The sequence below is a fragment of the Microcebus murinus genome, chromosome 16, assembly GCF_040939455.1.
Source record: "Microcebus murinus isolate Inina chromosome 16, M.murinus_Inina_mat1.0, whole genome shotgun sequence".
Lineage (NCBI taxonomy): Eukaryota > Metazoa > Chordata > Mammalia > Primates > Cheirogaleidae > Microcebus > Microcebus murinus.
Window position 1 is genome coordinate 48,899,422 of NC_134119.1, and position 26,915 is coordinate 48,926,336.

At 50.5% G+C, this 26,915-nt stretch overlaps 1 protein-coding gene across 5 annotated transcripts in view; it reads right to left on the reverse strand.

Annotated features, from left to right (window-relative positions):
- Window positions 1–1,170: 1,170 nt before the first annotated feature.
- The window catches only part of HTT (huntingtin), a 159,413-nt gene continuing 133,668 nt past the window's right edge, over window positions 1,171–26,915 (reverse strand). For all 5 annotated transcript variants that reach the window (XM_075992879.1, XM_012737356.3, XM_012737355.3 and 2 more), the window contains 16 exons: window positions 25,200–25,387; window positions 22,807–22,933; window positions 20,264–20,364; window positions 18,505–18,659; window positions 17,959–18,098; window positions 16,246–16,328; window positions 13,706–13,836; window positions 13,442–13,571; window positions 11,613–11,768; window positions 8,510–8,700; window positions 6,627–6,741; window positions 6,275–6,488; window positions 5,767–5,872; window positions 3,228–3,390; window positions 2,879–3,039; window positions 1,171–2,013 (listed from right to left, as the gene is read on the reverse strand). In XM_075992879.1, coding sequence (XP_075848994.1) covers window positions 1,800–2,013; window positions 2,879–3,039; window positions 3,228–3,390; window positions 5,767–5,872; window positions 6,275–6,488; window positions 6,627–6,741; window positions 8,510–8,700; window positions 11,613–11,768; window positions 13,442–13,571; window positions 13,706–13,836; window positions 16,246–16,328; window positions 17,959–18,098; window positions 18,505–18,659; window positions 20,264–20,364; window positions 22,807–22,933; window positions 25,200–25,387 — 2,375 coding nt within the window. In that variant the 3' untranslated portion in view covers window positions 1,171–1,799. The remainder of the gene's footprint in view (window positions 2,014–2,878; window positions 3,040–3,227; window positions 3,391–5,766; window positions 5,873–6,274; window positions 6,489–6,626; window positions 6,742–8,509; window positions 8,701–11,612; window positions 11,769–13,441; window positions 13,572–13,705; window positions 13,837–16,245; window positions 16,329–17,958; window positions 18,099–18,504; window positions 18,660–20,263; window positions 20,365–22,806; window positions 22,934–25,199; window positions 25,388–26,915) is intronic.

Genomic DNA, 26,915 nt, shown 5'->3' on the forward strand with positions numbered 1-26,915 from the left:
GCTGCACACAGGCCTGGTGGAGGCTTCTCTGAGGAGGGCTCCCATGGGCTCAACCCGTGTGCCAGGCAGCAGACCACCCTGCATCCCAGCCACCTTCCAACTGCCATAGCAAGAGAGGGACAGATGGAAGCTAAGGGGTCTCAAGGCAGCATCTACACAGACTTTGGAAAACAGCTCCAAAATGATCTCTACTTACCATGTTAAATACGCAGACATCAACATCCATGACTGAACCGACCCACACGATGTCACCAACCCAGCTGGGGCTGCCTCCAGGGGCTGAGGAAGCAGAGTCCCTGCCCATCTTACGGCCAGCGGCAAACGCAACTTCCCAGTCCAGCTCCTATGTCAAAGGCAACCCTACAGTCCAGGATTCACTTCCATTTTGGTGACTTGACTAATTTGGGCCTGGAAACAGCTCTGATGGGGCCATGGTGCTGACTCAGGGCAGTGAGCTAACCAGCCCTCCCTTCCCCTCCCCCTCCGCACTCCATTCCTGCTCTCGGATTGAGCCCCACCTGGGGCTCTAGTGGGCACAGATCTGCACTGACTAAATGTATGAGCGGAAAAAGGGCAGCGGCTGCTGTGCTCTGTCACTAACGGTTGCCAAGACACTATGCTTTACTCTTGACCAAGAGGGGCTTGGATAAAATGCAGGTCAGCCACCCCCGGGGCTGCCGGGGCCTCGCACACATCCATGGGGTGGCAGATTCCAAACAGGCTGGCCAGCTCTGGGGGCAGACCCAGCCAGGGCCAGCATCTATGGACACAACAGGGACTGCTCATAGTCATGTGACAGGGAAGCCACCATCCCTCACTTCGCTGATGGGTGGAGAATGTGGACAGTCGTCTGTGCCTGAGGAGAGGACTGTGGGGAGCCGTACCGCTACACACTAGGTGGTGGAGGGCGCTCCTGAATCCTTACAGGGGCCCTCGGGAGGACACCTGCTGTGGACACCCGAATACTAACACCTCTCTGCATTCCAATTACATGTGAATGCATACGAAGGGGACATGTGTCACAGAAACATCAACGGGTGTTCAGGAGGGCTATGTGAGTGGCTGCAGGGGAGGGAGTCGTGGCCAGAGGGGCCCTGTCCACTTCCACAGATGCTGTTGCATGCAGCACAGGCCTTGTAATTCACATACTTTACACGGGCATAGAAAGAGTTACATTAAAATTATTATCTTTACTGATATAATTAAATTTTAAATCCTGAGAAGAAAACAGAGAAAGGGAGAATGGCGCTGGGTGTGTGGTGCTCCCAGCCACTGGCCCAGCATGCACTGCAGCTTCTGTGCATCCAGATGCTGGGTGTGGCATACACATCCTGCTGGGGACACACAGGGCAGTGTTACTAAAGCCTGCTGGCGGAGCCTTCCACCTGCGGGACAGCAGAGGGGCTGTCCTGTAGGAGGACTGTAGGAGGACTTTTGTCCCAGATACAGGGGCAGTTGCAACCTGGCGCCAACCAAAAGGTGAGCGTTAGGCGAAAGGCCAACGCCTGGTCCACTGGCATCACTACCAGCTGCAGCCTGAGAGCCAGCAACATAGCTGCTCCTGCTCTCTGGAAGGCCCTGGGCTCAACCCCTACAGACCACAACTGTTCCCTGCCCAGCCACCTCACTGCGAAGAGCACTTCTGCCACGTGGCAAAGACACACACACTGCCTGGCCTTGCATGGCCTGAGTGGAAGCCTGCGGTGACGGAGCCGGCCAGTGGAGGCAGGGTGCTGGGCACAGGGTTCTGGAGGCTTCGGCACCGGCCGTCACTGCCTCACAGCCTCTCCAGCACAGGCTCAGCAGGTGTCGACCTTGTGGACATTTCGCAAACAAGTCAGTAGCCGGTGGTATGGGCTTCCTGGAGCTGCAACCACCTCAAATACAGACTGGAAGGCCCTGCGGTCGAGCTCCTCTTCTATCTGGTGTCTGTAAAAGTCTGTGGCCACCAGGCAGAAAAGGTTCACGTCCACCTGCTCCAGCTTGCCCATCCTGCTGACAACGTGTGGGAGGCTGGCGGGGAGTTAAGGGAAAAGCCGGCAAGTAAGGGAGAAACTGCCTCCCTGTCCTGGCTGGGGAGATCCTCTCCCAACACAGCCTGAGAGTGGACCCCCGGAGGCTTGAGCGGCAGCAGAGCATCAGGGCGGCCTGATGGCTCGAGCAGCTCTCTGGCAGTCTTGCCCACCGGATCCCTGCGGGACGCCGGGCAGAGGTGTGGCAGGCAGAGCTGACTGGGGAGGTGGGGCGCTTGCTTGGCTGCACTTACCTGGCCTGGTTCCCACGCAGCGCTGGCCGCTGCTCACACTAGCCACTGCAAGCCGGCTCCGGCAGTGAGGGCAGAGCCACAGCCCTGCCTGCCCAGACCCTGCCAGGCAGGCTGGGCGAGGCTGTGCTGTCAGCACCAGGATAACTGTGCTGCTTAGAGGCTCTTGTGGTCTGTCTTTGGAGAAGGCTGCCAAAGGGGAACTCCTGGCAGCTAGCATTTTGGGGGTGGGAACTGGATATTAACTTAAGCCTTTCCCCAAGAGGGTGATGGAGACACAATGACAAAAGCTAATGAGAAGCAGCACGAGCGCAGGAGTGGGCTGGAAGCCTGCAGAGACTATGCTCTCTGTGCTGCCCCGCCCCATGACACTCCTGCCACATACCAGCCCCCCTGGTCAACAAATGGCTGGACATTCTGTTTTCTGTGTCCCTGCCAACATTTTACTCCCTTGGGGCAGGGGTCCATGTCATCTGCATATCTGTGGGGTTTTTTTTGCAGCGGTTAGGTTTCAAAAACCTTAACACAAAACATGAACCTAGATATTAACCAAAGAAGGTGCAAGGAGTGGCGGTAAGCAGGGCCTGGCCAGTGCCAGGGACCCAGGGAGGATACATTGCCGCAACCCAGGGGCTGGTAGATGCGCTGACGAAGAAGCAGGAGAGACTCCACGTGGCCATGGCGACTGGGGTCCTCTGTGTGAAGTTGGAGAGGGAGAGCATGACCCAGTCACGAACCATGGATGACTGTCCGGTGCTATGCAGGGTCTGAAACACCTAAGAAGGAGCAAACACCCAGGTCAGGGGCAGGAGGGAGGAGGGGCAGGTGTGTGCTCTTCCAACACGCCGCAGGGGTACAGGGCCGCTGCTGTTTCACCGGGAGGCACAGGGCCCATCCGGGAATGCTGGGGCTAATTCCCCTGTGGACTTCCCTCTCTGCCCCACCCCACATGCAGATACCTCACCTTGTACACCACGGTGGCCATGAACTGTGGGTAAGGCTGCTGGTTGGACAGAAACTCTCCAATGACTTTGTTCATGACATCCTGGGGTGGGAAGAAGTCATCTAGAAACTGAGGCAGGATCCTGGCCACCACTCTGGCTTCACAGGGAAACCCTTTCCTGATCCTAAGAAATGGGGACACAGGTAGAGCTTCAGCCAGGCTTCCCAGAGCTCCCTGACCCTGCACCAGTGGGGTGGAACCAGGGCTGGAGGTACTCTTGACCTTTAGGGACTGCCCAAGTGGGGGTAACTAGAGTATGAATTTCGAGAGTTAAAAGGCAAACCTGTGGCTTTCCCTCTGTCCACCTCATTGATGACTGGCCACTAAGCACAGGCCTGGGCTCCCGTGCCATGTGACCCTGACAATCCAAAGAGGGTTTGAAAACCACGTAAAGGAATAAAGCAGAAATGGTTTGGTTTGGAGACATTATAGAAAAGACATTTTTTTTTTGAGACAGCGTCTCACTTTGTTGCCCAGGCTAGAGTGAGTGCCGTGGCGTCAGCCTAGCTCACAGCAACCTCACACTCCTGGGCTCAAGCAATCCTGCTGCCTCAGTCTCCCTAGTAACTGGGACTACAGGGACTACAGGCATGCGCCACCATGCCCGGCTCATTTTTTCTATATGTATTAGTTGGCCAATTAATTTCTTTCTATTTATAGTAGAGACGGGGTCTCACTCTTGCTCAGGCTGGTTTTGAACTCCTGACCTCGAGCAATCCGCCTGCCTCGGCCTCCCAGAGTGCTAGGATTACAGGCGTGAGCCACCTCGCCCGGCCTAGAAAAGACTTTTAAAAGTCATAACAGGCCAGGCACAGTGGCTCACGCCTGTAATCCTAGCACTCTGGGAGGCCGAGGCGGGCGGATTGCTCGAGGTCAGGAGTTCAAAACCAGCCTGAGCAAGAGTGAGACCCCGTCTCTACTATAAATAGAAAGAAATTAATTGGCCAACTAATACATATAGAAAAAATGAGCCGGGCATGGTGGCGCATGCCTGTAGTCCCAGCTACTCGAGAGGCTGAGGCAGGAGGATCACTTGAGCCCAGGAGTTTGAGGTTGCTGTGAGCTAGGCTGATGCCATGGTACTCACTCTAGCCTAGGCAACAAAGTGAGACTCTGTCTCAAAAAACAAAACAAAACAAAACTGTCCTCATTACGTTTTTGTTTTTTCCCATATCAAAGTCTTCCACAAACTTTTCACCATAACATGTTCTAACACCTTGCAGCCCTCTGGTCAACTAGGATGTATTCTTCCTATCAAACCTAGCCCCCATCTGTGTTTTCATTGCTTCTCCCAACAGATCCTAACACATGTCCTTTCAGCAGTATCCTTTTCAATGCTGAAAGACAGCTGTCCTGCTACTACCTTGCTGGCGCAGGCAAGACAGCCATGTATAACTGAGAGGCACCAGCGGTGACCCAGAAACTGAACTGGCTTCCTGGCAGGTGTGCCTGGTTCCACCTGCCTACAGGTGCTTGCCATGGTGGGAGTGGCTACTGCTCTGGAAGATGCCCTTCAACTGTGCTCACTGAAGCATTTATTTCCTCAGCACAAGACTGCAAGCCCAGGAAGGCAAGGACTTAGGTGTGGCACCTCCGTGTGCCCCACCACCCAAGTGCCCGGAAGCAGTAGTGCTCAGTGACTATGTGTGAACAGAAGAATGACACAGAGGCTCACTTTAAAATACCCATGGAAAGAGACCAGCGTATGCTCAGCTGTTCAGGATAGCTCATCTGGCCAAAGAGTGACACAGGCAAAGTCTGTCTCAGTGGCTCTTGGGAAAAGCCAAATGGCTTCCCACTGGCCAGCCTGACTGGAGATCACAGGTCCAGTGTTATCACAAGGCAACAGACCATCATGTCACTTGGCCTAAGAGGCCCGAGAGCTAAACGTGGGGCCCTGTCATAGAGAAAAAGCCCAACGAAATCCCTAACCCATTTTCCAGAACAGGCAAGCAAAGCCAATTCTGAACAGAAATGCATGCAAGGTGGGGAGGCTGGGAGGCCAAGGCACCAATCACGTGGGCTCTCAAAGATGTGTTTGTGTGTTTTAACCTTTATTCTTCCTGACGCTGCTCCCAACACTGCTCATAGGTGCCGTGTGCTCCCTCCAATGGCCCCTGAAAGACAGAGCAGGCCTCTACTTGGACTGTGGGCGCCTCTCCTGCAAAAGGCCCTTCACCTGGCCCTCCTAGAGCTGAATCATGCTGGCACCCATGCCACACTGCCCAAGTGCCAGGCACTGTCCCTGCAGCCTTCAGGAGAGATAGGCAAGCACTGGACAACCTTGGAGTTGTCAATATCACTTGAGTAATGGGGTTCGAGGACCATCTGTTTATTGGTTGAGCACCAAGTCAAGTGAGCCCACAACCAGGGTGTGGTTGGGAAACACTGGCAAGACAACAGTGACGCTCAAGAGGACACGCAAGACACATGGAGGCAACTGCTTCTGGCCAAAGTTCCAGCGCAATTCTTGGGTAACGGGGTGGGCTTCATTTCTTACCTATCAAAAAGAACAGACACTCGCTCCATAGCAACAATCACTGACTCGCTGTCTGGGGCTGCAGGGTTCGGGTCTGAGGTTCTACCTGGACTGATTTTCTCCTTTCCTGAAACAGAAAGGTTCAGTGTGAGGGTTACATAATCTATAAGACCCAACAGGCTCTACAGACAGTGCTGTGCATGCAGATGTTTAATGAGTCCCTGGAGATGGTCTGAAAGCAGGTGACATGGGTCTCTAGCTAGCCCAGGACCCAGCCCAGCTCCCCACTGCTCAGCCACAAGAGGCAAGTGGCCAGAGGTGTGGCTCTGACACCTGTGCACAGTGACACGATCCTGGGTGTGCACCTCTGCCCTAGGCTCTCATGCCTCTCTCACATGGTGCTGGGGCTGGCTGAGGGAAACACCACAGGGCCGAATCAGAGGGAACCTGGCTCTATGTTACTTAAGCAAACATGCTCCTGTCTCCCTCGAGCACGAGTTGGGCACCACGGACTGTGATATCTGCTCACCTGTGTACATGCAGGTGAGCATCAGGCCCAGGGCTGCCATGGCCCGGTGTGGGCTGTGGACGTTCACTCTGTCCACACTCAGCTTGGCCAGGGACTCCGCGTCCAGCCGGGAGAGCTGCTCGGAGAGCAGGAGGCGCTCCAGGCCCCTGAGGGCGCAGTGGTAGATGACAGAAGGGGTGCACTCCTCACTTCCAGACAACATTGCCCCACACATCTGGACAAAAGGAAAGGCCTCCAAGTCTCGGGTCATTCATGCCCCGTCTCCCAAATCAAAACTGACCCACTGGTACAATCCCACAGGACACGAGCCTACTCCCTGTGTCCAGAGGAAGACCAGCCAAGGCCCACTCACCTGTATTATTGATGCTGAAAATTCTGGCCCCACATCCAGAGGGTAGTTCTCAACCAGGTAGAATGCGGTGGCACACATCACCAGCACGTGCTGCTGGCTGTGACTATTCACGCAGCTGGAAACAGGATACCACAGCCAAGCTTAGTCATGTATGGCAGCCACTTCCATCCGTGGTAAAGACTGGGCAGCAGTGAGCCTGGCCCCCACTGGAGTGCAGAGCTTCAGGCCGGCCTTGGGGACCATCCAGCCTGAATGGCTCCTCCAGGCCTCTGCAACCTGGCCTGAAATTTCAGTCTCCACTGAACACCACCTGGCTCCAGACTGGCCACCACTTGGCTTCAGACTGGCCACTGTGCCCTCTCTCTGCCCCTCGGAGAGACCTGTGCACTCCCTCATGTGTTTGTGTCACCCTGTGATCCTGTCAGTCCCTGCCTTCCCCATAGCAGCCACAGGACCTGGGACCTGGCTGACCTGATGGGACAAATGGCCACCATGGATAAAGGAGCCACACAACACCCCTTAACCCACGTGACAATCACATGGGCCTCCACATGGTCCCACCTCCACTGCTGAGGTGCGGGCACCAGCCCCTCTGTCCTTGGTCTGGGGCCAGCTCCACTTGCCTTCTCCCCCTGGACACTGCAAGCTCCCTGCAGCCCCAGTGCAACTCCTGCCCTAGCCCCGCAGTCCCCTGCACATACAGCACGTCAGCATGGCCAGGCCTTGCCTTGGTCTGGTGTCTGCTTTAGGGCTGCCCTCAACATCCCATTGCTACACCCACAAACATGCCCTTCAATTTGTAGGCCCGTGTCCTCTGTGTGACTTGGGTCCATGCTAGGCTCCAGGCTGTCTGCCCATCCTGCTCATGTGGCACCTGACATGCGGCGAGGACAACAGACAAGAAGGGCCTCCCTACAGACCCATGCCAGCTCCAGCCTGAATGAGGGCAACAGCCTCTGGTGAGCCACCATCCCTGCTCTAGCCTATCCCAACCCCTGCCTGCACCTCCCTGCTACCCAAGCCCCACCCTCCCCTGCACCCGTGCCTGCCTGAGCTCCCCAGACCCTCCCCGTCTCACTCCAAACCTTCCACTGAATCTTACCCACTCCCAGATCACCTGCCTACATGTCAAAGGGGACAACTGGCTGTTCTTGCCTCCCGCATCTTTGCTCCTAATGCTTGCCCTCTACTCCCTGGCATCTGTGCCTGAGGAAATTCTACCCTCCCTGTGAGGGCAGGTTCTAAAGACAGATCCTGCAGGGAGGAGCAATTAGAAAAACTACCCATTGTTGCTCCGAGCCTCTGTGACCTCAGGAGAGTAGGGGTGGGACCAGCGTGTCACAGAGGCCCCTGTGCTTGCAAGACACAGTGTGGTGAGCCTGTCTTGCTTTCTAAGGAGTTCTGCCACCAACTATGCTTTATCAGGGCCACATCTGTGCAGACTCACATGTACAGCTGCCTTTAGATATGTTGAGGCCGGGGTCAGAGTAGAAACAAGAGGGATGTGCTGGGGGCGCCCAGGATCAGGTGAGGGGAGCTGCAAGAGGAGGCAGAGCTGAGCAACTAGACCAGGTTCTGCGGGGAGCGAACGAGGGCTACTGGCCTAGGAGTTGGGGATGGATGCACAGAGGAGCGTGCTAAGCACACAGGAGTGGGGTACAGAGGCAGGAGCTCCTGCCTCATGGGGGGGTACCCAAGAGAGCTTCCAGAATGCTTCTGTGTCCCTGTATCTCACTGCCCTCACCCACAGTCCTGTGAGAAGGGTGCCTGCCTGGGTTCCCACCAATACCTGCTGGCCATCTGGCCTGGCGTGCACTTTGAGAGGTGTGACGTCACTATCTTCCCTACCCCACTGTAAGAGCCCTGGCCAGACCCCCACTCACTGAGCTATTCCTTTGAGGTTGGAGAGGAGATAGTCACTGATGACCGGGATGAGCTGCTTTGCAGTGTCGTCCAGCAGGTCGCACTCCAGCACGTAGAGAATGCCGTGCAGGGCTCCGATCTTGCTGGGCAAGTGGCTGCTCCTGAGTGTGCTCTCCAGCAGGCGGCTGACGGGCTCTGCCACAGCCTTGTCCTGGGCACACACACACAGAAAAAGGCCTCCCTGATGAACCACAGCAAGTCCCAATGGCACACCTCCTCCTGCAGCTGAGAGAGGGCTGCCCACACGCTAAGGTAGAAGGCTGGTATGTAGAAGAGAGTCAGATGGCAGGCCTGACACTGTGTCCTGAGAGAGGGTGCATGCAAGGCTGGCCCCTGCTGTCGTCTGGGAACTTAACGAGAGGCTCCCTGTGCCTCAGTTGTGCGCAGCAGGGTTATGCTGAACCCCTGTCACTTCCTGGAGGTCTGGAGTTTCAGCATGTACCAGGCAGGGGGTGCCCCTGTGACTGGCCCCCCATAAAAACCCTGGTGCTGAGTCTCTAACTGGCTTCCCTGGTGACAACACATGTAGCTGCCGCTGGGGGAATGAAATGCATCCTATGTGTCTCCTCTGGGAGAGGATTCTAAAGATCAAGCCTGTTTTCTCCCAGACTTTGTCCCCGGTGCCTTTTCCCTTTGTGTGTTTTTATTGTGATAAATCCTAGCTTTGAGTCCTTTTAGCAAAAACCTAGGGGTAATCCTGGCGACCTCCAACACTAGTCTGTGCTATCTTGGACCACAATAGCATAAATTTCACTTAGTATTCTAAACACAACAGAATTAAGTATAGACCTAAACACCTAATACCATGCCCTTCACTTAAGTTCACTCCTTAACAGTGAAGAGAAGACCTTCAGAGAAAATAGCCTTCAGCAAAGAATGTCATCCTCCTTCAACCCAAGACTATGGGATGTGGAATTCCCATGGACGACCACATGTCAAGGTGGCCTCTGGTTTTTGTGGAACGAGGCTCTCAGCCTGCAGTAGTGGCCTTTCCACAGAGAAATGACCCTGAAGCTGCTGCCACCCACAGGACAAGTGAAGGGGGAGGGGTCCCCTCCTCACCCATCCTCACCCACAGCTATGGGCTTTGTGGCTTGTTCCTAAGGACAGCTCCCAGCCCTGCCCCCAGGTCTTGTTTTTGAAAGCACACCATCAGGATGTATTGTTGAAGGGGTGCAGATTTCACGACCATGGGCACATCTCTCAAAAGAAACTCACATACTTTAGAATGACAGTGTCTGCACAATGCACAGTATGCTGAAAACCTTCACAGAAAAATGATCACCTTCAAGGAAAAACATTCATGTGCACAGAACTGGGAATCAGTGCCCATGTACCATCCTGCCTTGGGATCTGTTCTTAAAAATTATCATTACTCATTTGATTTACTGGCAGCACAACATCTGCCTGGGGGGATCTGGGCCTGAACACAAAAACACAATTACTCCCCACAGAGAAAAAAGTACCCCTTTCCAGTGAGCTGCTTTGACATCGGCCTCAGCAACACCCAGAGGGTGTCCACTTTGAAGAGCTGTGTGGAAGAGGCAAACCAAGGCACTCATTGTTCCTACTCCCTGGATGGCTCCTAAGTCACCAGAATGGCACCAGGCTGAAGGCCACCCACGAGAGGAGACACCTACTCTAGCACTCTGGCTTGGGGCACAGACACTACGGGGAGCAATCAGGAAGAGGAGAGTCAGGCCCCAGTCACAGGCATAGACTCACCCCACCTCTGCCACATCTGAGTGACCTGGACAGCCAGCTGCCCCTGTCGGTCTGTGGATAGAGGCGATGGGGGTATGGCAGGAGGGGCTTAGCAAATGCTGGTGCTGCAGCAGCGGTGGCACAGATCGTCACTGTCACAACAGCATGGCTATTCCTGGCAACAGTACTGTATATGGCACATGTGGCAGGTGCGGTAGACACCACCATGCCAACCTCACCAGTGGCCCCAAATGTCTGGCATATGGCAGCCTGGCACATGTTTGTGGAAGAAATGAGTTTCTACTGCCATCATAAAAATGAATTCCAGGGGACATTTGAGTAAAAAACATCACAATTACTGGATTATGCTACAAGACAAAGAAGAACAACAACAGTTCTAATATCCTGGCAGGGCCCACAGGGAATTACTTTCACGTATTTATCTGCTGTACGTTTAGCAAATACTTTGTGGTGATGTGCACACAGAATATGGGTGCCACCAGCATTGGATGAATCCTGATAAACTAGAAGCAGAATAAGGAAGAACTCGAAAGACTCTTGTGATGGTCTGAATGTGTGCCCCCAAATTCATATGCTGACACTTAATCCCCAATAAGATGGTATTAAGAGGAGGGGCCTTTGGGAGGTGAATAGGTCATGAGGGTGGAGCCCTCAAGAATGGGATTAGAGCCCCTATAAAAGAGTCCTGAGGGAGCTTGTGCAGTCGTTCCACCATGTGAGGACACGGCAAGAAGGTGCCACCTATGAGAGAGAGAGCAGCCCTCACCAGACACAGACTGCTGGTACGTGGATCCTGGACTTTTAGCCTCCAGAACTGTGAGAAATAAATTTCTTCTGTTTATCAATTACCCTGTCTAGGGTGCTCAAACAGACTAAGACAGCCCTCATGCTAAGAACAGACCGCAGTATCCAGACTCTGGGAGCGGAAATGCAGAGCCACCGTGACAAAATGGTCACGGAGGAGGCTATGTAGCTGGCAGCGCGGGGGGGTGGGGGTCTGCAGGGCAGAAGATGGAGAACCAGCCATGTTTGCACCACTTATGCCACCCTAACACCATCACACACCTGTGGTCCTGTGGGACAAGCTACTGTCATGACGTAGCAAACGAAGGGGACAATACATGTCATGGTGGCCTGTGGAACAGCACTGACAGTAACTGAATCCTCTCCAGCTGACAGTGCTACAGCTCACATGTGCTATGGGAGTTTAGTTCAGGATAGGCCTTCGAAGGACATGGCTGGGCCTGGCACGTCTGGCCAACACCAGGTTTCCAGGCACAGTGGGCCCAGGCAGCACCAGCCTAGGCAGCCTCTGCCTCCACACCAGCTCTTGCTTACCATGCCGAGGACAGCAGCCGCCTTACAGATGGCCGGCACCAAATACTGAACAAGAATCTCGTCTTCCGAAGGGTGCACCCTCCGCAGTTCTGTCAGCGTCGAATACATCATCTCAAACTGATTGCGTTCAGTGAATAAGTCTGAGACCACTAGAAGCTGGAGACACGAAACATTAGGATAGGAATGGGGAGAACTGTGCTAGTAGAATGTAAGTAATGCATCACAAATGCTGCTCTAAAATCCAAGACGGAAGAGAATTTGGGAATTCACAGGAGCCCTGACTGGGAAAAGAAATCAATAAGAACCTGGAAACCTAAAATACAGGGTAAACACAAAACACGAAAAAAAAAACAAACCAGTCACTAAATGTTGGGTTTAAAATGTCTCTGCAAATGCACCACAGATGGGGGCAGCAAACTGGGGTCTCAGTTCCACCTGCGTGGGGTCACTCACCCATAGCAGTCACCATGGAAAAGAGCTATGTTTATTATTTTTGAAAATACCAAGCCCTTCCTACAGCGTATGGGGACATGCCCTCAAAACCCCTAGGAAGACAGAAATGGGCAATTGTCTGTGTCAGAAATAAATGCTTTGTCAACTATTCTCTTATTTCCCCAGCACTCCCTGCTCTGACATTCAGTTCTCCACGTTACGACTAACAGCGGATCTCAACCGGGCATGAGCGCCCATTCTGGGAGTGTGCTTACAGGGCAGTCGCTGCCCTTCCCTGGAGGCCGCAGCTGCTTTCTAATACACTAGATATCAAAAAGATTTATAAAAATGTAAAATAAAGCTATTCTCACTAGTCTTAAAAAATTATCATTATTTTCAAATGGATTAGTAAGCAACTATTTTTAAAACTCCATTTTTTGGCCGGGCGCGGTGGCTCACGCCTGTAATCCTAGCTCTTGGGAGGCCGAGGCGGGCGGATTGCTCAAGGTCAGGAGTTCAAAACCAGCCTGAGCAAGAGCGAGACCCCGTCTCTACTATAAATAGAAAGAAATTAATTGGCTAACTGATATATATATAAAAAATTAGCCGGGCATGGTGGTGCATGCCTGTAGTCCCAGCTACTCGGGAGGCTGAGGCAGAAGGATCGCTCGAGCCCAGGAGTTTGAGGTTGCTGTGAGCTAGGCTGACGCCACGGCACTCACTCTAGCCTGGACAACAAAGCGAGACTCTGTCTCAAAAAAAAAAAACAAAAAAAAAACTCCATTTTTATTTCCAATCCTATACATCCTAATAGACATAACAAACAGAAACAGATGCCTCTGGGGTCCTCATTAACTGAAGAGTGGCAAGACCCTGGACCAACAGTCTGGAATGGCTGCTTCTCAGAAGTGGGGCCTGTTTAGCTAGGCGTGATAGTGCCTATGTCCCAGCTACTGAGGAGACTGAGGCAGGAGGATTGCTTGAGCCCAGGAATTTGGGGTTGCAGTGAGTCATGATGATACCACGGCACTCTATCCAGGGCAACAGAATGAGACCTTGTCTCAAAAAAAATAAAAGAAGAAGAAATGGGGCCCAAGCCTCGGGACTGTGTGTGCTAGAGGCCCTAGAGGAGCAGAAGAAGACAGGAGCCTTCAGGACTCGGCAGCAACGTGGCATGCTCCCAATATCTTCGCTGTGTTTAAGAGTACCAACCTGCCCCGGATCAGAAAAGAAGAAAAACGTTCCTTCACCAATTTGCGAAATACTAATTTATCAGCCCATATCTGTGAACCTATAAGAGCTGATTTCTAAGTTCCAAGAGATTATAAACTGTATGTAGGTGTCGGGGGACGCTGGGGCATGGGCACGTGTGAGGGAGGGTGGGAAGGCAAACTTACGGATCGAACCACTTCGCTGATCAGGATGACTGGGGTCCTTCTGGCTGAACTTGATGGCAAGATCCAGCGACTGTACAATTCAAGTAAAAACTGGGAACAGGAGTGGATGTCAACTCCAGCCCGGTGCTTCCTGCAAAATGTGAAAGATGGGTTTTTTCCCTGTATGTGAGATGAGAGGTTCATTTTAAGAAGCAACCCAAACAAACTGAATGACAAGTAAGAAATTTCAAATTTCTGTAAAAAAGAAAAATGCCAATGGGAAACCTGGAGTTGACTGGAGATGTGGGTGGTGATGAATGTGCAGGGACGTCTGCCTCCTCTTCCTCTTCCTCGTCCCACTCCTCTTCCCTCAGGGGTGTGATGTTGTTCCCCAGCCACACAGAGTGTATAGATACCTGCCACAGGAATAGGACACTCAAGTCTGTGCTTGGGGTGAAGGCATCAGGTCCTCATGGGCAGGTGTGGCATAGGCCCTCTGGACTGAGCACACCCCTCTGTCTCTTAGCAGGGGCCATTCAGGCCCAGCAAGTTATGGGCAGAAGAGCCAACAGAGCAGGTGGGGCAGGGGCTGCATTGCTGCCAGAACACTCTGACCTCAGGCTAAAGATCTAGAAGAGAGCAGTTGACCCACAGGAGCAGCTGAGGTGAGTGAAGGAAAGAGCTCTACAAAGGGATGCTTTAGCTCCTGACATCTGCATGAAGTCCTGGGAAACATGGAACCAGCACGGGGGCTTCTTCTCAACTCTGGTCCTCCCTAAGTAGCATTGTGGTGGTAAACCCCATTTGTCAGAATTACTTGCTTTAAAAAGACCCCTAAGGTCAGATGCAGTAGCTCCCCCTTGTAAACTTAGCACTCGAAAGGCTAAGGCAGGAGGATCGCTTAAGCCCAGGAGTTTGAGACCAGCGTGAGCAAGAGTGAGACCTCGTCTCTACCAAGAATAGAAAAAATTAGCCAGGTGTGGTGGTGCACACCTGTAGTCTCAACTACTTGGGAAACTGAGGCAGGAGGATTGCTTGAGCCCAGGAGTTCAAGGTTGCAGTGAGTTGTGAAGATACCACTGCACTTTACCTGGCATGACAGAGCAAGACTCCATCTCAAAGAACAACAACAAAAAAATCCCAAAAAACAACAACAAAAAATCTCCCAAGAATGCAAAAGGTAATGTGCCTTTTCTGGAGATAGTGGGCTGGGAAGGGAGCAGGAACCCAGCAGGAGGGCGACACGGTGGCTGGCAGAGGCAGTTACCCCATCCCTGCAGAGGGGCCCAGTTGAGCAGGGGCTAGACCTCCCTCGTGCCTCTGTAACCCATGCTCCAGATCAAAAGCCACCATGCAGTCAGCATAGTGTGTGGGGCTTCCCTTCTGCCTGGTCCTCTAGAAAACTGCCCTCCATAATGGGTGACCCCAGCCCCAACTCCTGCTCTCAGCACACACAGCCATTTCTCCCTGATCTGGCAGCCTGTGGTAAGCAGCGAGTGGGTAGGCAGGTTGTGAGTCTGCAGAAGCCACTCTCAGGCTGAGAAGAACAGCCCCTGTGCTCCCCCACTCAGCCCCCAACCAACCCTCTGCCCCTTCTAAACCCAAAGCCAGCAGTGGCTCAGTACAGTGGCACTGGGCGGCTGAACAACCCAGAGAGGGCAGGGGTGGAATTGCAGTTTAGACACCACGTTGAGCCTGCAGAGGGCTGGATGTGGATGAAAACACTGAGGGAAGTAGACAGAGTCAGGGAAATAGCTTGAGCATAGACCCAGTGTCAGGGGCCCCAGGACGTGGCTGTGGGCACCCAATGAGCCATAGGCCTCACGTACAGCCTGCCCTCAGAAACACACCTCCCTCCATAAATCTACATCACCTTCCAATGACAACTTTCACTTACTTTGGGGGAGAAACTTCTCTAAAAAGGTGAAAGAACAGAAGAGTTTGTGGCCTCTTTTCCAACTAAGTCTAGAAAAACACAACCTGGTGCAGCAGCTCCCTGCTTCCTGCTCACTAAAGCCAGTAGGCAGCGAGCTAGAAAAAAGGAATGTCCTGCAGGCAGGGGACAGGGTCAAGCAGCTAATGGGACCAGAGGAATACTATGCAGGCAGGGGACAGGGACAGGCACATGGGACACCCTGGGGGCTCTGCTGACAAGGCTGCCCACTGGGAGCTCAGAACAGGAAAACCTCAGAACTAACAACTCTTTCCAAACAGTCCTGACCCACTATCTTCTGAAACAAAACTAATTGTCCTGCACAATTGGTTTCTAAATAAATCAGCAACACGGTGAGAGAAAGACAGCAGTGAGCAGAGAGAAAGGTGTCACTCGGTCAGTGTAGCATAGCCCTTCTGTGAGCGCTCGCGCACACGCACCCTGCCATGGCATGTGCCACCATGTGCTGGGATGCCTGAAGTGCAGACCAATGGAAGCTGCCCAGGAAGTGGCTGAGCATCCATCTGCACACTGAGAGCCGTGCCATGGCGGTCCCCTCGGAGCCAGCAGAGTCCTGGCTAGATCTGTGGTCCATCAGAGCAGGCCCCACGTAATGTCCACTTCCACATGAGCCCTTCAGCTGACTCCACTCTACGTCCTTACCTTCATCTCTCCCAGTTCTTCCTAAAGTCTGACTCATACCATCTCACTGTCTAGATTTCAGACACATTTCTATCAGAACATATGAAATATCTTAAAATCTTTTTGAAATAAAGAATATAAATAAAAACAAAAGTAAAACTTCCTCTGCATTTAACTCTTCTCCCAGATATGTTAAGTGGCCAGTTGACAACTAGGGCCAAGGCTGGGATGTGGGGGCAGTGAGACTGACCTGGCCGAGCTTATAACTCATGTTCCCCAGCTCTCGCTCGGGGTTGATCTGCAGCAGCAGCTTGTCGTGGCTGATGAGGGCACCTGCGAAGAACACCACCATGAGCACTATCCTGCACACGCCACAAGCACGCAGGCCTGTCTGGTACCTGCACTGAGCTGCAGGCCCTCATCACTGGCCAGATGGCCCAGGCTGTGCAGAGCCCCAGGGGCCTGGGGGTTCCCCTTGTCACTGTATAACCCATCAAGCTGGCAGGGACAGCAGGCAAACTGGACTGTCACTTTTTCTCTGTTACAAATAAGACTACAGTGTTCATCCCTCATTCCTCAGTTCCCCACACCTCTGTCCTATCCCTGGGTCCTGAGGAATGGTTCTCCCTGGGAACCAGTTGTGGGCTGAGTGGCAAAAGCTTAACAGTCAGCACGGCAGATAAGGGAACAGTCTCAGCAGGCAAGTGCTCTGTGGGGCCCAGATGATCATTTTGCCAGACAGTACCTTCTGGAACCCTGCCTGGGTGCCCAGCCTGTGCAGGAGCACCCAACAGGAGCAGGGTGTAGGATGATACCCCCCAGGTCCCTTTTATACCCTCTGTGCCCCAGGCCAAATGACCTCTTCACTTTCTTCTGCCGGCACCCCCCAAACCTGGATACCCGCCCCAGCTGACTATCCTGAGCCAACCCTCTCCCCAAGGGGCTTCCTCATCCCCCCTTCCCTGGAAACACCTGCTGCCCTGGAGCCCCAGGAGCTGTCTGCCTGTGCCTCCCTCCCCAGAGCCCCTTCTTCTACCTTCTATGATAGTTAGGCCATTTTTCATTGGCCCTTTGACCCCTAAGGTCTTTGAGGGCTGGGTCCGTGGCCATCCAAGTTCACAGTGCTTAGTTTAATTCAATGCCCTAATAAATGTTTGGGGGCACATAATACACCACACTTCCATACAGAACCTTTTGCAAGTAAAGCCTTTGAGGCACTTAAATTTAAATTCCTAATAAACTAGGGACTCTGCTACGCTAAAATACTGTTTGTTCAACAGAAAACGCACATTAAAAAAAAAAAGAATAGAAGACTCTCTTCTTTTTCTTTTCTTTTTTTTTAATATACAATAAATTTATACTTTTTTAACTCTTTTTTTTTTTTTTTTTATCATGCTCAGCTGTATCAAAGACAAAGATTTCCTTCTTTTAACCCAGGGTGAAAAACTCCAGTGCCTCTCTCAGGCAGGCACACAGCTGGAAGTCCTGTGTGGAGTTTGGCACTTGATCAGCACGGAACACAGGGCCCAGGGAGATGACAAACGTATGGGGTGCAAGGAGCTCAGACCCAGGCATGCCACAGCCCCACTGGGCTGTCAGAGAATACAGGCTTGCTCCTGCCACACAGGATTTCTCATGAGAATCACATTCAGACTGTTTAGATGAATTCTGTTGATTTTTTCATGTGAGTGACTAATTCGGCTTTTACATCTCGTGCAGGCCACCAATGTGTCAGCCTCTGGGAACTCTTTTGCTTCTTCCCACAACTTTATTGGCAAGAGACCATGCTTCTAGTTCATTCTAGATTTAATTAATATTTCCTCAAGACTGGGAGATTTTCCCAGGCTTTAATGAGACTCCTGCTTATGAACTGGGCATCATACTTAGTACGACAGCATCCGACGCAAGCCACACTCACGCTCCTGATGTGTTCCTGCCACATCCACAGCCCCTCCCCAGGTACCTGTAGTAGCTGGAGACAGAGATGGCACAGGATCCCATGCCTGGTACAAGTGATGGGTGGCAATGTTCTCTCTCTTCGAAACCATTGCTTGAATCTCCTGCTCAACAATCCCACGGATGATGCTCAGCTTTCTTCCAAACCTAACATCCAGAACAAGGGTGAAGAATATCTCACTTCCCTCAAAATAGTACAAGTGAAAAACACTGAACTTGCCCTCTGCTTGGCCAAAAGGAACCTGGTGCTATACCAGATGAAACTCACTTTCTAAGTGAGGCCATGAATCCTATGTGGGTGTTCTATCAGGGTCTGCCCCTGAATACTCAATAACCCCTATGGTAAGCTTATAAGTTGCATTTGCAACTTGACTGACCATGAAATCACTTGTGGATGTGCACTCTTGCAGCAAGGCCACAGGCACAGTGCTTTTGTTTTTAATTCTGACAATAAAGGAGAGGGCCTGGGTGGAGCTGCTGGTCACTTGAGTGGGGAACCTCACTGTCCTGGGCATGGGCTAAACTATGGAGACACAGGGAAACTCAGGCAAACCTGGTATCAAGGGCTTTCAGGGGCTTGTTCCGGGGCTGCTGCTCCAAGCAGCTCACAGCTGGGTTGCCGGCCACAGGCACGGTCATCGCACTAAGCACCAGCGAGGTGATGGCCTGCACAGCCAAGACGTGGATCTGGGTCCTTTCCGTGTCTTCCTGTAAGGACAGCCCACACATGAACAGCATGAGCAGCAAGGCTCCAACCACCAGCTCTGCTGCTACTTGTGCACAGAACCTTCAGGCCACTAGCCTCGTAGGGAGGAAAGAGAAGCCCTAAGTGCTATGAGGGGACTCTTGTCAGCCTATGTTCACCAGGCACAGGACAGCACCTCCACACATCTGTGCCTTGAAGTAAATTTGATGGGCAAATGTCCACTTTTCAAAGCACAGACTCCTATCAGCACAAAACTCCAAATGTAGATTACTTTTAAGAAATTATCCTCGGCTGGGCGCGGTGGCTCACACCTGTAATCCTAGCACTCTGGGAGGCCGAGGCAGGTGGATTGTTTGAGCTCAGGAGTTCAAGACCAGCCTGGGCAAGAGCGAGACCTCGTCTCTACTAAAAATAGAAATTAGCTGGACAACTAAAAATACATAAAAAAATTAGCTGGGCATGGTGGTGTACGCCTGTAGTTCCCAGCTACTCAGGAGGCTGAGGCAGAAGGATCACTTGAACCCAGGAGTTTGAGGTTGCTATGAGCTAGGCTAACACCACAGCACTCTAGCCAGGGCAACACAGTAAGACTCTGTCTCAGAAAAAAAAAGAAAAGAAATTCCTTAAGTTTCCTCATTAATTTTAGAGGCATTGCATACGACAACCTGTTAGTTTCTACAGATAAATTTAAAGACAATCTTGATGATATATCTACCCCATGAACTGTCATTTCTGCAAATTCAAACCACACCTTCTATCAGAAGCAAGGACTCACATCCCATGATTTTCAATACTTTGGGATTTGCTTCAGCAGAATGTGGTTGTTATTAACATCATATTAGCATAATGTACACTAACACTTCAAGAGGCCTAATAAAATCTCTGGAAACCAATTTAAAAAAAAAAAAACCCAGGTATTACACATTGCCTTTATAAAGTGCCTTATCATTTTACTTCAACCTGTACTCCTCTGAGTATTGATAAATAAACAGAACTCAAGAAAGGGCATAATCTTGCCGATCCTAACATGGAATGCACCATAATGAAATGCACTCCAGCCACTGGCAATCTGAGACCCAAAGCCCAGGGAGATCTGTCCTTGTTCTGGAACATCAGTCAAGACACGATCTGGCTACTCTTTTAAAAATCAGGCCAGACCAGGCAAGGTGGCTCACGCCTGTAATCCTAGTACTCTGGGAGGCTGAGGCGGGCGGATTGCTCGAGGTCAGGAGTTCAAAACCAGCCTGAGCAAGAGCGAGACCCTGTCTCTACTATAAATAGAAAGAAATTAATTGGCCAGCTAAAAATATAGAAAAAATTAGCAGGGCATGGTGGCGCATGCCTGTAGTCCCAGCTACTCGAGAGGCTAAGGCAGGAGGATTACTTGAGCCCAGGAGTTTGAGGTTGCTGTGAGCTAGGCTGATGCCACAGTACTCGCTCTAGCCTGGGCAACAAAGCAAGACTCTGTCTCAAACAAAAACAACAACAAAAAAATCAGGCCAGACAGAAAAGCTTGCTGCCTTCCTTTTGCCCACCAGCAAAGGTTTAATAGCTGCCATTGCTGCCTGTTTGCCAGTCAGCGAAGGCAGAGTCATGTGCGGCTTACTTCTGGCGGGCTCTCCTCTTGCTCCATCACGAGGGGCTGGGTAACCAGGACACCAAGAAGGGTGGCCCACGTCTCTTCAAACTGGGTACGACTAGTCCACCCTAGAAATGCAAATGTGAGATCAGACAGTTTCACCCCTTCTCCAACCTGTGGATGAATGTTGATAGCTATGCTGACATAGCACCAGCTCTGGAACTGGCACTGTGCCAAGGGCACCACATATAGTGACCACTTTAATCCTCACAACAGTTCTTGGATATAAAGAACAATATTCTCTCTCTGTTATTACTGAGGAAACCCAAGTAAACTACAGTCAGCTCTGCTGTTGGAGCCAAGTGACAAGGGAGTGGTGAGGGGAGTCTGGCCTAGGCAGCTGGGTCGACCCCAGCTATGCAGACAGGGACAGTGCAGGGACCACCATGCAGGCTATACTTAAGCAGGTCTAAAGCCACTTCCACCTCACTCACCAGAGGGGATAAAAGTCTTTCCTAGAGTCCAGCCCTGAGACTGTGCCGCTGGCCACACAACTCTGTGAATAACACTGAAGACTACCGAAATGTCCACTTTGAGTGGCTGAATTGTGTGGTATGTGAATTCTATCTCAGTAAAGCTGTTAACAATTAAAAAGTCAAAACAATGGTTCCTCTGACCCTGTCTAGAAGAATAGATCAAAAAAGAATGTATCTAAATAGGAACAAGTATTCAGTGAGCACATGTCTGACAGACCCTTCTCAAATGTCATTACCAATGAGCTACATCCAAAGTGGCATCTGATGCACTCGGTTTCTGAGGGCTATGTTTAAGGTCACCACCATGGCCTGTGGGGTGGTGGCTATGTCACTCATGGCTAACCCAGAGTGACAGGATGTGGTGTGAAGGATGGGAGAATTAGATCAGTGAACGTCAGGGTCTCCTTGGTAAACCAGACACAGAAGAGTAGGGAAGACGGATTTAGATATAGACAGACATCCATATTGACAAACAGGTATGAAAATTTATATAAGGCAATATGAAAAATGGACAAAGACGATTGCTCAAGGTCAGGAGTTGGAAACCAGCCTGAGCAAGAGCGAGACCCCGTCTCTACTATAAATAGCAAGAAATTAATTGGCCAACTAATATATATATATATATAAAAAATTAGCCAGGCATGGTGGCACATGCCTGTAGTCCCAGCCACTTGGGAGGCTGAAGCAGGAGGATTGCTTGAGCCCAGGAGTCTGAGGTTGCTGTGAGCTAGGCTGACGCCACGGCACTCACTCTAGCCTGGGCAACAAAGTGAGACTCTGTCTCAAAAAAAAAAAAAAGAAAAATGGACAAAGAAAAATTAAGCAAGAGCAAAGGTAAATATCAGGAAAAGACTGTAGACTCGTCTTGGGTTATTCATGACTAACTGGCAAATCAAGAATGAGGATGCCTAATTAAGAAAGGGAGCTTGGGTCATGCAAGGGGGAGAGACCAGGAGGCTACCCGATAACAACCTTTAACGAGAGGAGGAAGAAAAGCTCCTTGAGGTATCTGGCTTTAGAGTCCTGCTCAGATTTCATTTTGGACAGGGTGATGAACTGTCCAGTTGACTGAAGGGGAAAGAGGAGGGCAGTAAGGTGTGTGCTACTAGAACCTTCCTGGGGCAAAATTAACACAAAATCTGCAGAAGCCTGAGGGAAGGGGGTGGACCCAGCAGTGGAGTCAGTGCCATGCTGGACTTACAGCAGGACATAGCCATTGAGAATGTACCAATCACAATCCCATCACCAAAGCATACCTCTAGTCATAAAATGGGGACAAAAAGGGATGACTTATACTATTCTTCAGAAAGCAGAGGAGAATCCTGATAGGAAAACTACTATGTGCTAGGTGTATCTCTTTTTAATTTCTATATCTGCAACAATTCTGTGAGATAGGCATGATTCCCATTTTATAGACAACAAAATTGAGGGTCCTAGATGTTAAATGACCTCTAAGAGGGTTTGTAGCAGAGCCAGGACTGTCTGTGTCCCTGGCTGACTCTCTGTGCTCCACCATCCCAGTTCCGGAGGAAGGCGAATGCTGAGAGACTGGAACTAACATCCGTGCCCATCTGCTCATTCCACATCTGAGAAGATGGCACCAGACTAAGAACACAAGGAAATGTTCCAAGACAATCACTGCCACTGTTTAACTTAAGTGCATAACATGAAGAAACAATTTGGTTTCATGTTATCAATCACATGTATACCTCTCCTGACTTCAAAGAAGCCTGGTAGAAAAAAACCCTGGGATTAAACTAACTCTCTCTCTCTCTCTCTCTCTCTCTCTCTCTCTCTCTCTCTCTCTCTCTCTCTCTCTCACACACACACACAGAGGAACTTGAATCTGATTTCTCACTGTAATAAGGAGTTTTGTATACTCTGCAAAATGTATTCACATAGGTTTTTATCATTCTCATGCCCCAAGTCGTTTTTGGAATCAAATGAGATAAGCCCAATCCTGGAGCTTTGGGTTTTCTCACAGTAGGTATGTGACACTGTCCGGTAACCCTGAAGGAGAGATCGCAAGAGTACCTAGTGTGTTGATGCGGTAGATGAACTCCTTAAAGACTTCCTTTTCCTGGAGAAACTCCACAGGAATCTCAGGGTATGCTGTGCCAAAATCCCCTCCCGGTTTGGGTGACCACCCAAGTTTCCACACCTGAGCAGATGAAAAAGAAATAACATTACATCACGGAGTCAGGACAGTCACATTGTGAGGAAACCAAGAAACGCCACTGCTCCCAGCCGGGCCTCCCTCCTGAGCCAGCTGCCTCCGTGTGCCCCTAGAGCAGCGGTCCTCAGACTTTTTAAACAGGGGGCCAGTTCACTGTCCTTCAGACCGTTGGAGGGCTGGACTATAGTTTAAAAAAAACTATGAACAAATTCCTATGCACACTTCACATCTTATTTTGAAGTAAAAAAACAAACAGGCAAAAACACCCGCACGTAGCCTGCGGGCCGTAGTTTGAGGACGCCCGCCCTAGACTTTCAAAGAGCCAGTGCACCAGCTTCCCCAGAACATAGCTCTGACTCCTTGGCCTGAGACCTTCTTTCCCTATCAAGTGTGTCCCGAGTCTGCCTTCCCTGCCCTTGTGCTGTTCCCTGAGCCACCGTCTCCAGATGCTGCCGCACACCCCGCACAGGCTGGCTGTTCACTGGGAGGTGCTGGAGAGGTTGTAGGCAGGAGCTTTAGACACACCCTGTGCCCAATTAAAGAAAAGCATTAAGTGTAGTTCAGCCTCATATATAAACATTTACTGGCAAGCAGGCACAAAAAAGATCCACACTGTCCATTTCTGCCAACTCCAATGAAGTGCAGCTCATGTTCATGAGACGCTCAGACAAGCACCGTGCACAGAGGATTCTCTGAGGCAGACTCAATGCTGTTCACCAACAGGCTCAGCTGACATCCCTTCCTCAGGTGACAGAGAACCCAAATGATCCCAGGCTGGAAGCCCCACCCCAGATTCACAGTCTGTCTGTGGGCCAAAGGGCTCGGTGATAATAGTCGGCTCACCTCTCACTTCACCACAGCAAAGCCTCTGTATCTGTTACACTCCCCCAAACCCACTGGTGCAAGTCCAGAGGAAGTGCTGTATGGTACCTATCTCAGCTGCCTTCCAGACCAGTGCAGTACCCGGTATGGCTGCAGAGCTTGCTGGAGGAATTTTATCTACAGCACGGAGCCTGTGCCTTCCTGCATGGTCTCCCTGAGCCCTCCAAAGGAGCAGTTATTGTCTCAGAATCAGATGCCACTGAACCTGTACAACTCCTGGTGCACAGAGGAGACAGCTGAGAGCACACTGCACAGCAATGACAGTCTGCTTCTCCAGCAAGTCCTCCTGCTCTCCTCCCAGAAACCCTGCGACCCCCTGCTCAGCAACTGTCTAGCATGGCCAGGACACTGGGCTTTTCCTTGGAATGAGCCCACCATCTGGAATACCTTTATCCCCTAGGGCAAAACCTTCCTCATCCCTCCGAGTCAAGCAATACTACTTCCTTGGTGCAAGCTCCCCAGAGTGTGACATGCATGAACACATACATGTACACAGAGAAATAAACACCTTCCCTGGGGACTTGGCTTTGTGTTCTGGCCAACCGTTCCTACTGATTCAAGCCTTGCCACAGGTCAGCCTTTTGTTCTGTCGAAGACTCTTGCCAGTAAGGAATACATCCCTCACCTTATTAATACATTTGCATGTTGGGAGGCTGATGTGATTTCATTGGGGAAAGCGCAGTCCACCCTTCATCAACCTGTGCCTTCCTTAAGCTAAGCTCTTTATGTTACCTGAAACAAGAATCCTGATCAAGACTGCCTATTTTTAACTGATTATGAAGACAATTTCAAAAAAGGAATTGTGAAAGTAGTTGTGCCAAAATGCATGATCAAAAGGTGACCACTTTTAGAGGAAAAGGTGATCACTTTTAGAGGAAAATACTTACTTGAGGAGGTATAATTGCTAGTCTGCCATTAAACAAATTGGTCTAATTACTTAAGAATCTCGTCCAACACTAATCTATCAGCGGTAGATAAAATCTTATTTAGTGATGTAATGCCCTACCCAGTATTTCTATGATCTACCACTATATGTCATGCCTGAGGAAAGTGGCATGACATATAGTGGTAGATCACTATACAGTACTTCCTCTGGACTTGCACCAGTGGGTTTGGGGGAGTGTAACAGATACAGAGGCTTTCCTGTGGTGAAGTGAGAGGTGAGCCAACCATTATCATAGAGCCCTTTGGCCCACAGACAGATGGCCCACAGATAAGTGTCCAAACCACAGGCAAGGAAACATGTGGCCACAGTAAGGCCATATCTGAGCAAAGGAGATTCCTTTTCACTTCTGGAGTGTGTCCAACCTGGGGCTGCCTGTGCACTTCACTCTAGCCTCGTCTTCTGCAAGGGAATGGCCAGACTCACCAAGGGAGGCACGCGTGTGTAGCTGTTGACAAGGGGCAAGCGAGCCAGGCTGATGATGACGTTCTTGAGCACCGGTGTGAGAAACGCTGGCATGCTGCTATTCCTTTTGTGACCCAAGGCCAACACTGACTGCAGAGACTCCACCATTTCTGCCACCATCTCACAGGCTGAGGTGATATACTGAGGATCTGAACAAGTAACCGCAGTTAAGAAAGGACTTTCTGTTAAAACACACTCCAAACCTGCCATCCCTCCTCTGTGTGCCCAGTGTAGAAGGCATGACCTCTATAGGGTGCTCAAACCAGTATGTGGAATCCACCTGGACTTGAGCTGGTCCCTGAAGGCCTGCACAATTTATCTCTTGCATATCTACCTAAACCATGAGATTTTCTCCATTTCTGCTGGGATTCCTGCAATGGTCTTGAACTTGAGCTCCTGCCTCAGTCCTCAGCCCTCTTGCCCACTGTCCATGATGCAGCCAGCAGCAGCTTGCTAACACCTGAATGCAATCCTGTGGCCCTCAGCTCCAAAGTTCCTTCAGGATGCCTCCCCTGCTCTTTGGCTTCCTTGGGGTCTCCCAGGACTCTGTGCTTGTCCCTAAGCTAGTATGCAAAGAACCATGTTGTAAGCCCTGGTTCACTGTCTTCCTGGATAGGGGTGCTTAATGGACTGGGGGTCGGGTTCTGATAGAACTCCTGAGGCAGAATGTTGAGGAAAACTCTACACTCTTAGAAAGAACCACAGCACTGGCCTCTCAGTGTCTTAAGGGCAGGAACTATTCCTTATTGACTTTGAGTCTGGCATATTGTATGTTCTAAAAAATTATTTGTTGAGTTGATAAACATATTATTACCTACTGATGGACAGTATCCATAGTCTATGAGATTCAATAGTTTAGGCAACTTCCTAATATAAAAAATTCTTATTGGACTTAAGGAATCATGTCCCAAGCTAAGAGAAATGAGGTTGGCTTTATTAATATTTATTGTCCAACCTTTAAAAAATATCCTATCAAGGTAATTTAAAAAAACAAACAAACAAAAAGAAAACAAAAAATTAAACTTCTTCCTCAGGCCAGGACTGAATTAAGTAGCCTAAAGACAACCATGAGGAACAAACACAATCACATGAATCTGAACTGGAAACACTCTAGCCAATGGGCCTGACATTCTAGCCCAAACCCTTGAAATGTCTCTGTATTTTAGAGCACAAGAAATTCAAACTATAACTAAAATCATCGTAACATCTGTTGAGCACTTACAACAGGACTGACACTTGTACCAGGTGTTTTACATAGATTAATTTACTTAATCCTTACACCAACCCTGCAAGGTTAGTACTGTTCATATTCTCACAGCAGGACAAACTCCCTGAGCTGCCACTTAGCTAGAAAATGCCAAGCAGGGAGGTAGGATGTTTTCACATTCCTCAGGTGGCAACAAGAAATCATGAGCTCACAATCTAAAGACTGAAGGACCCTCAGAGGTTCCATATAAAAACTGGTTGTGTATTGAAAATGCCGTTGCTTCTGGGTGACTCTGCAACTACAAAACCTTAGACAGGGAACTAGAAGAAAAAAATACTACGCTTAAGACTAAAAACAGGGAAATTTCATCGAGAGTAGAATTGCATACACAAAAGCTAGCAAAAAAGACTCAAAGTATTTACACACTTATGAATAAAAAGGCATGTTTCTTGAAGCACAGAACACAGATA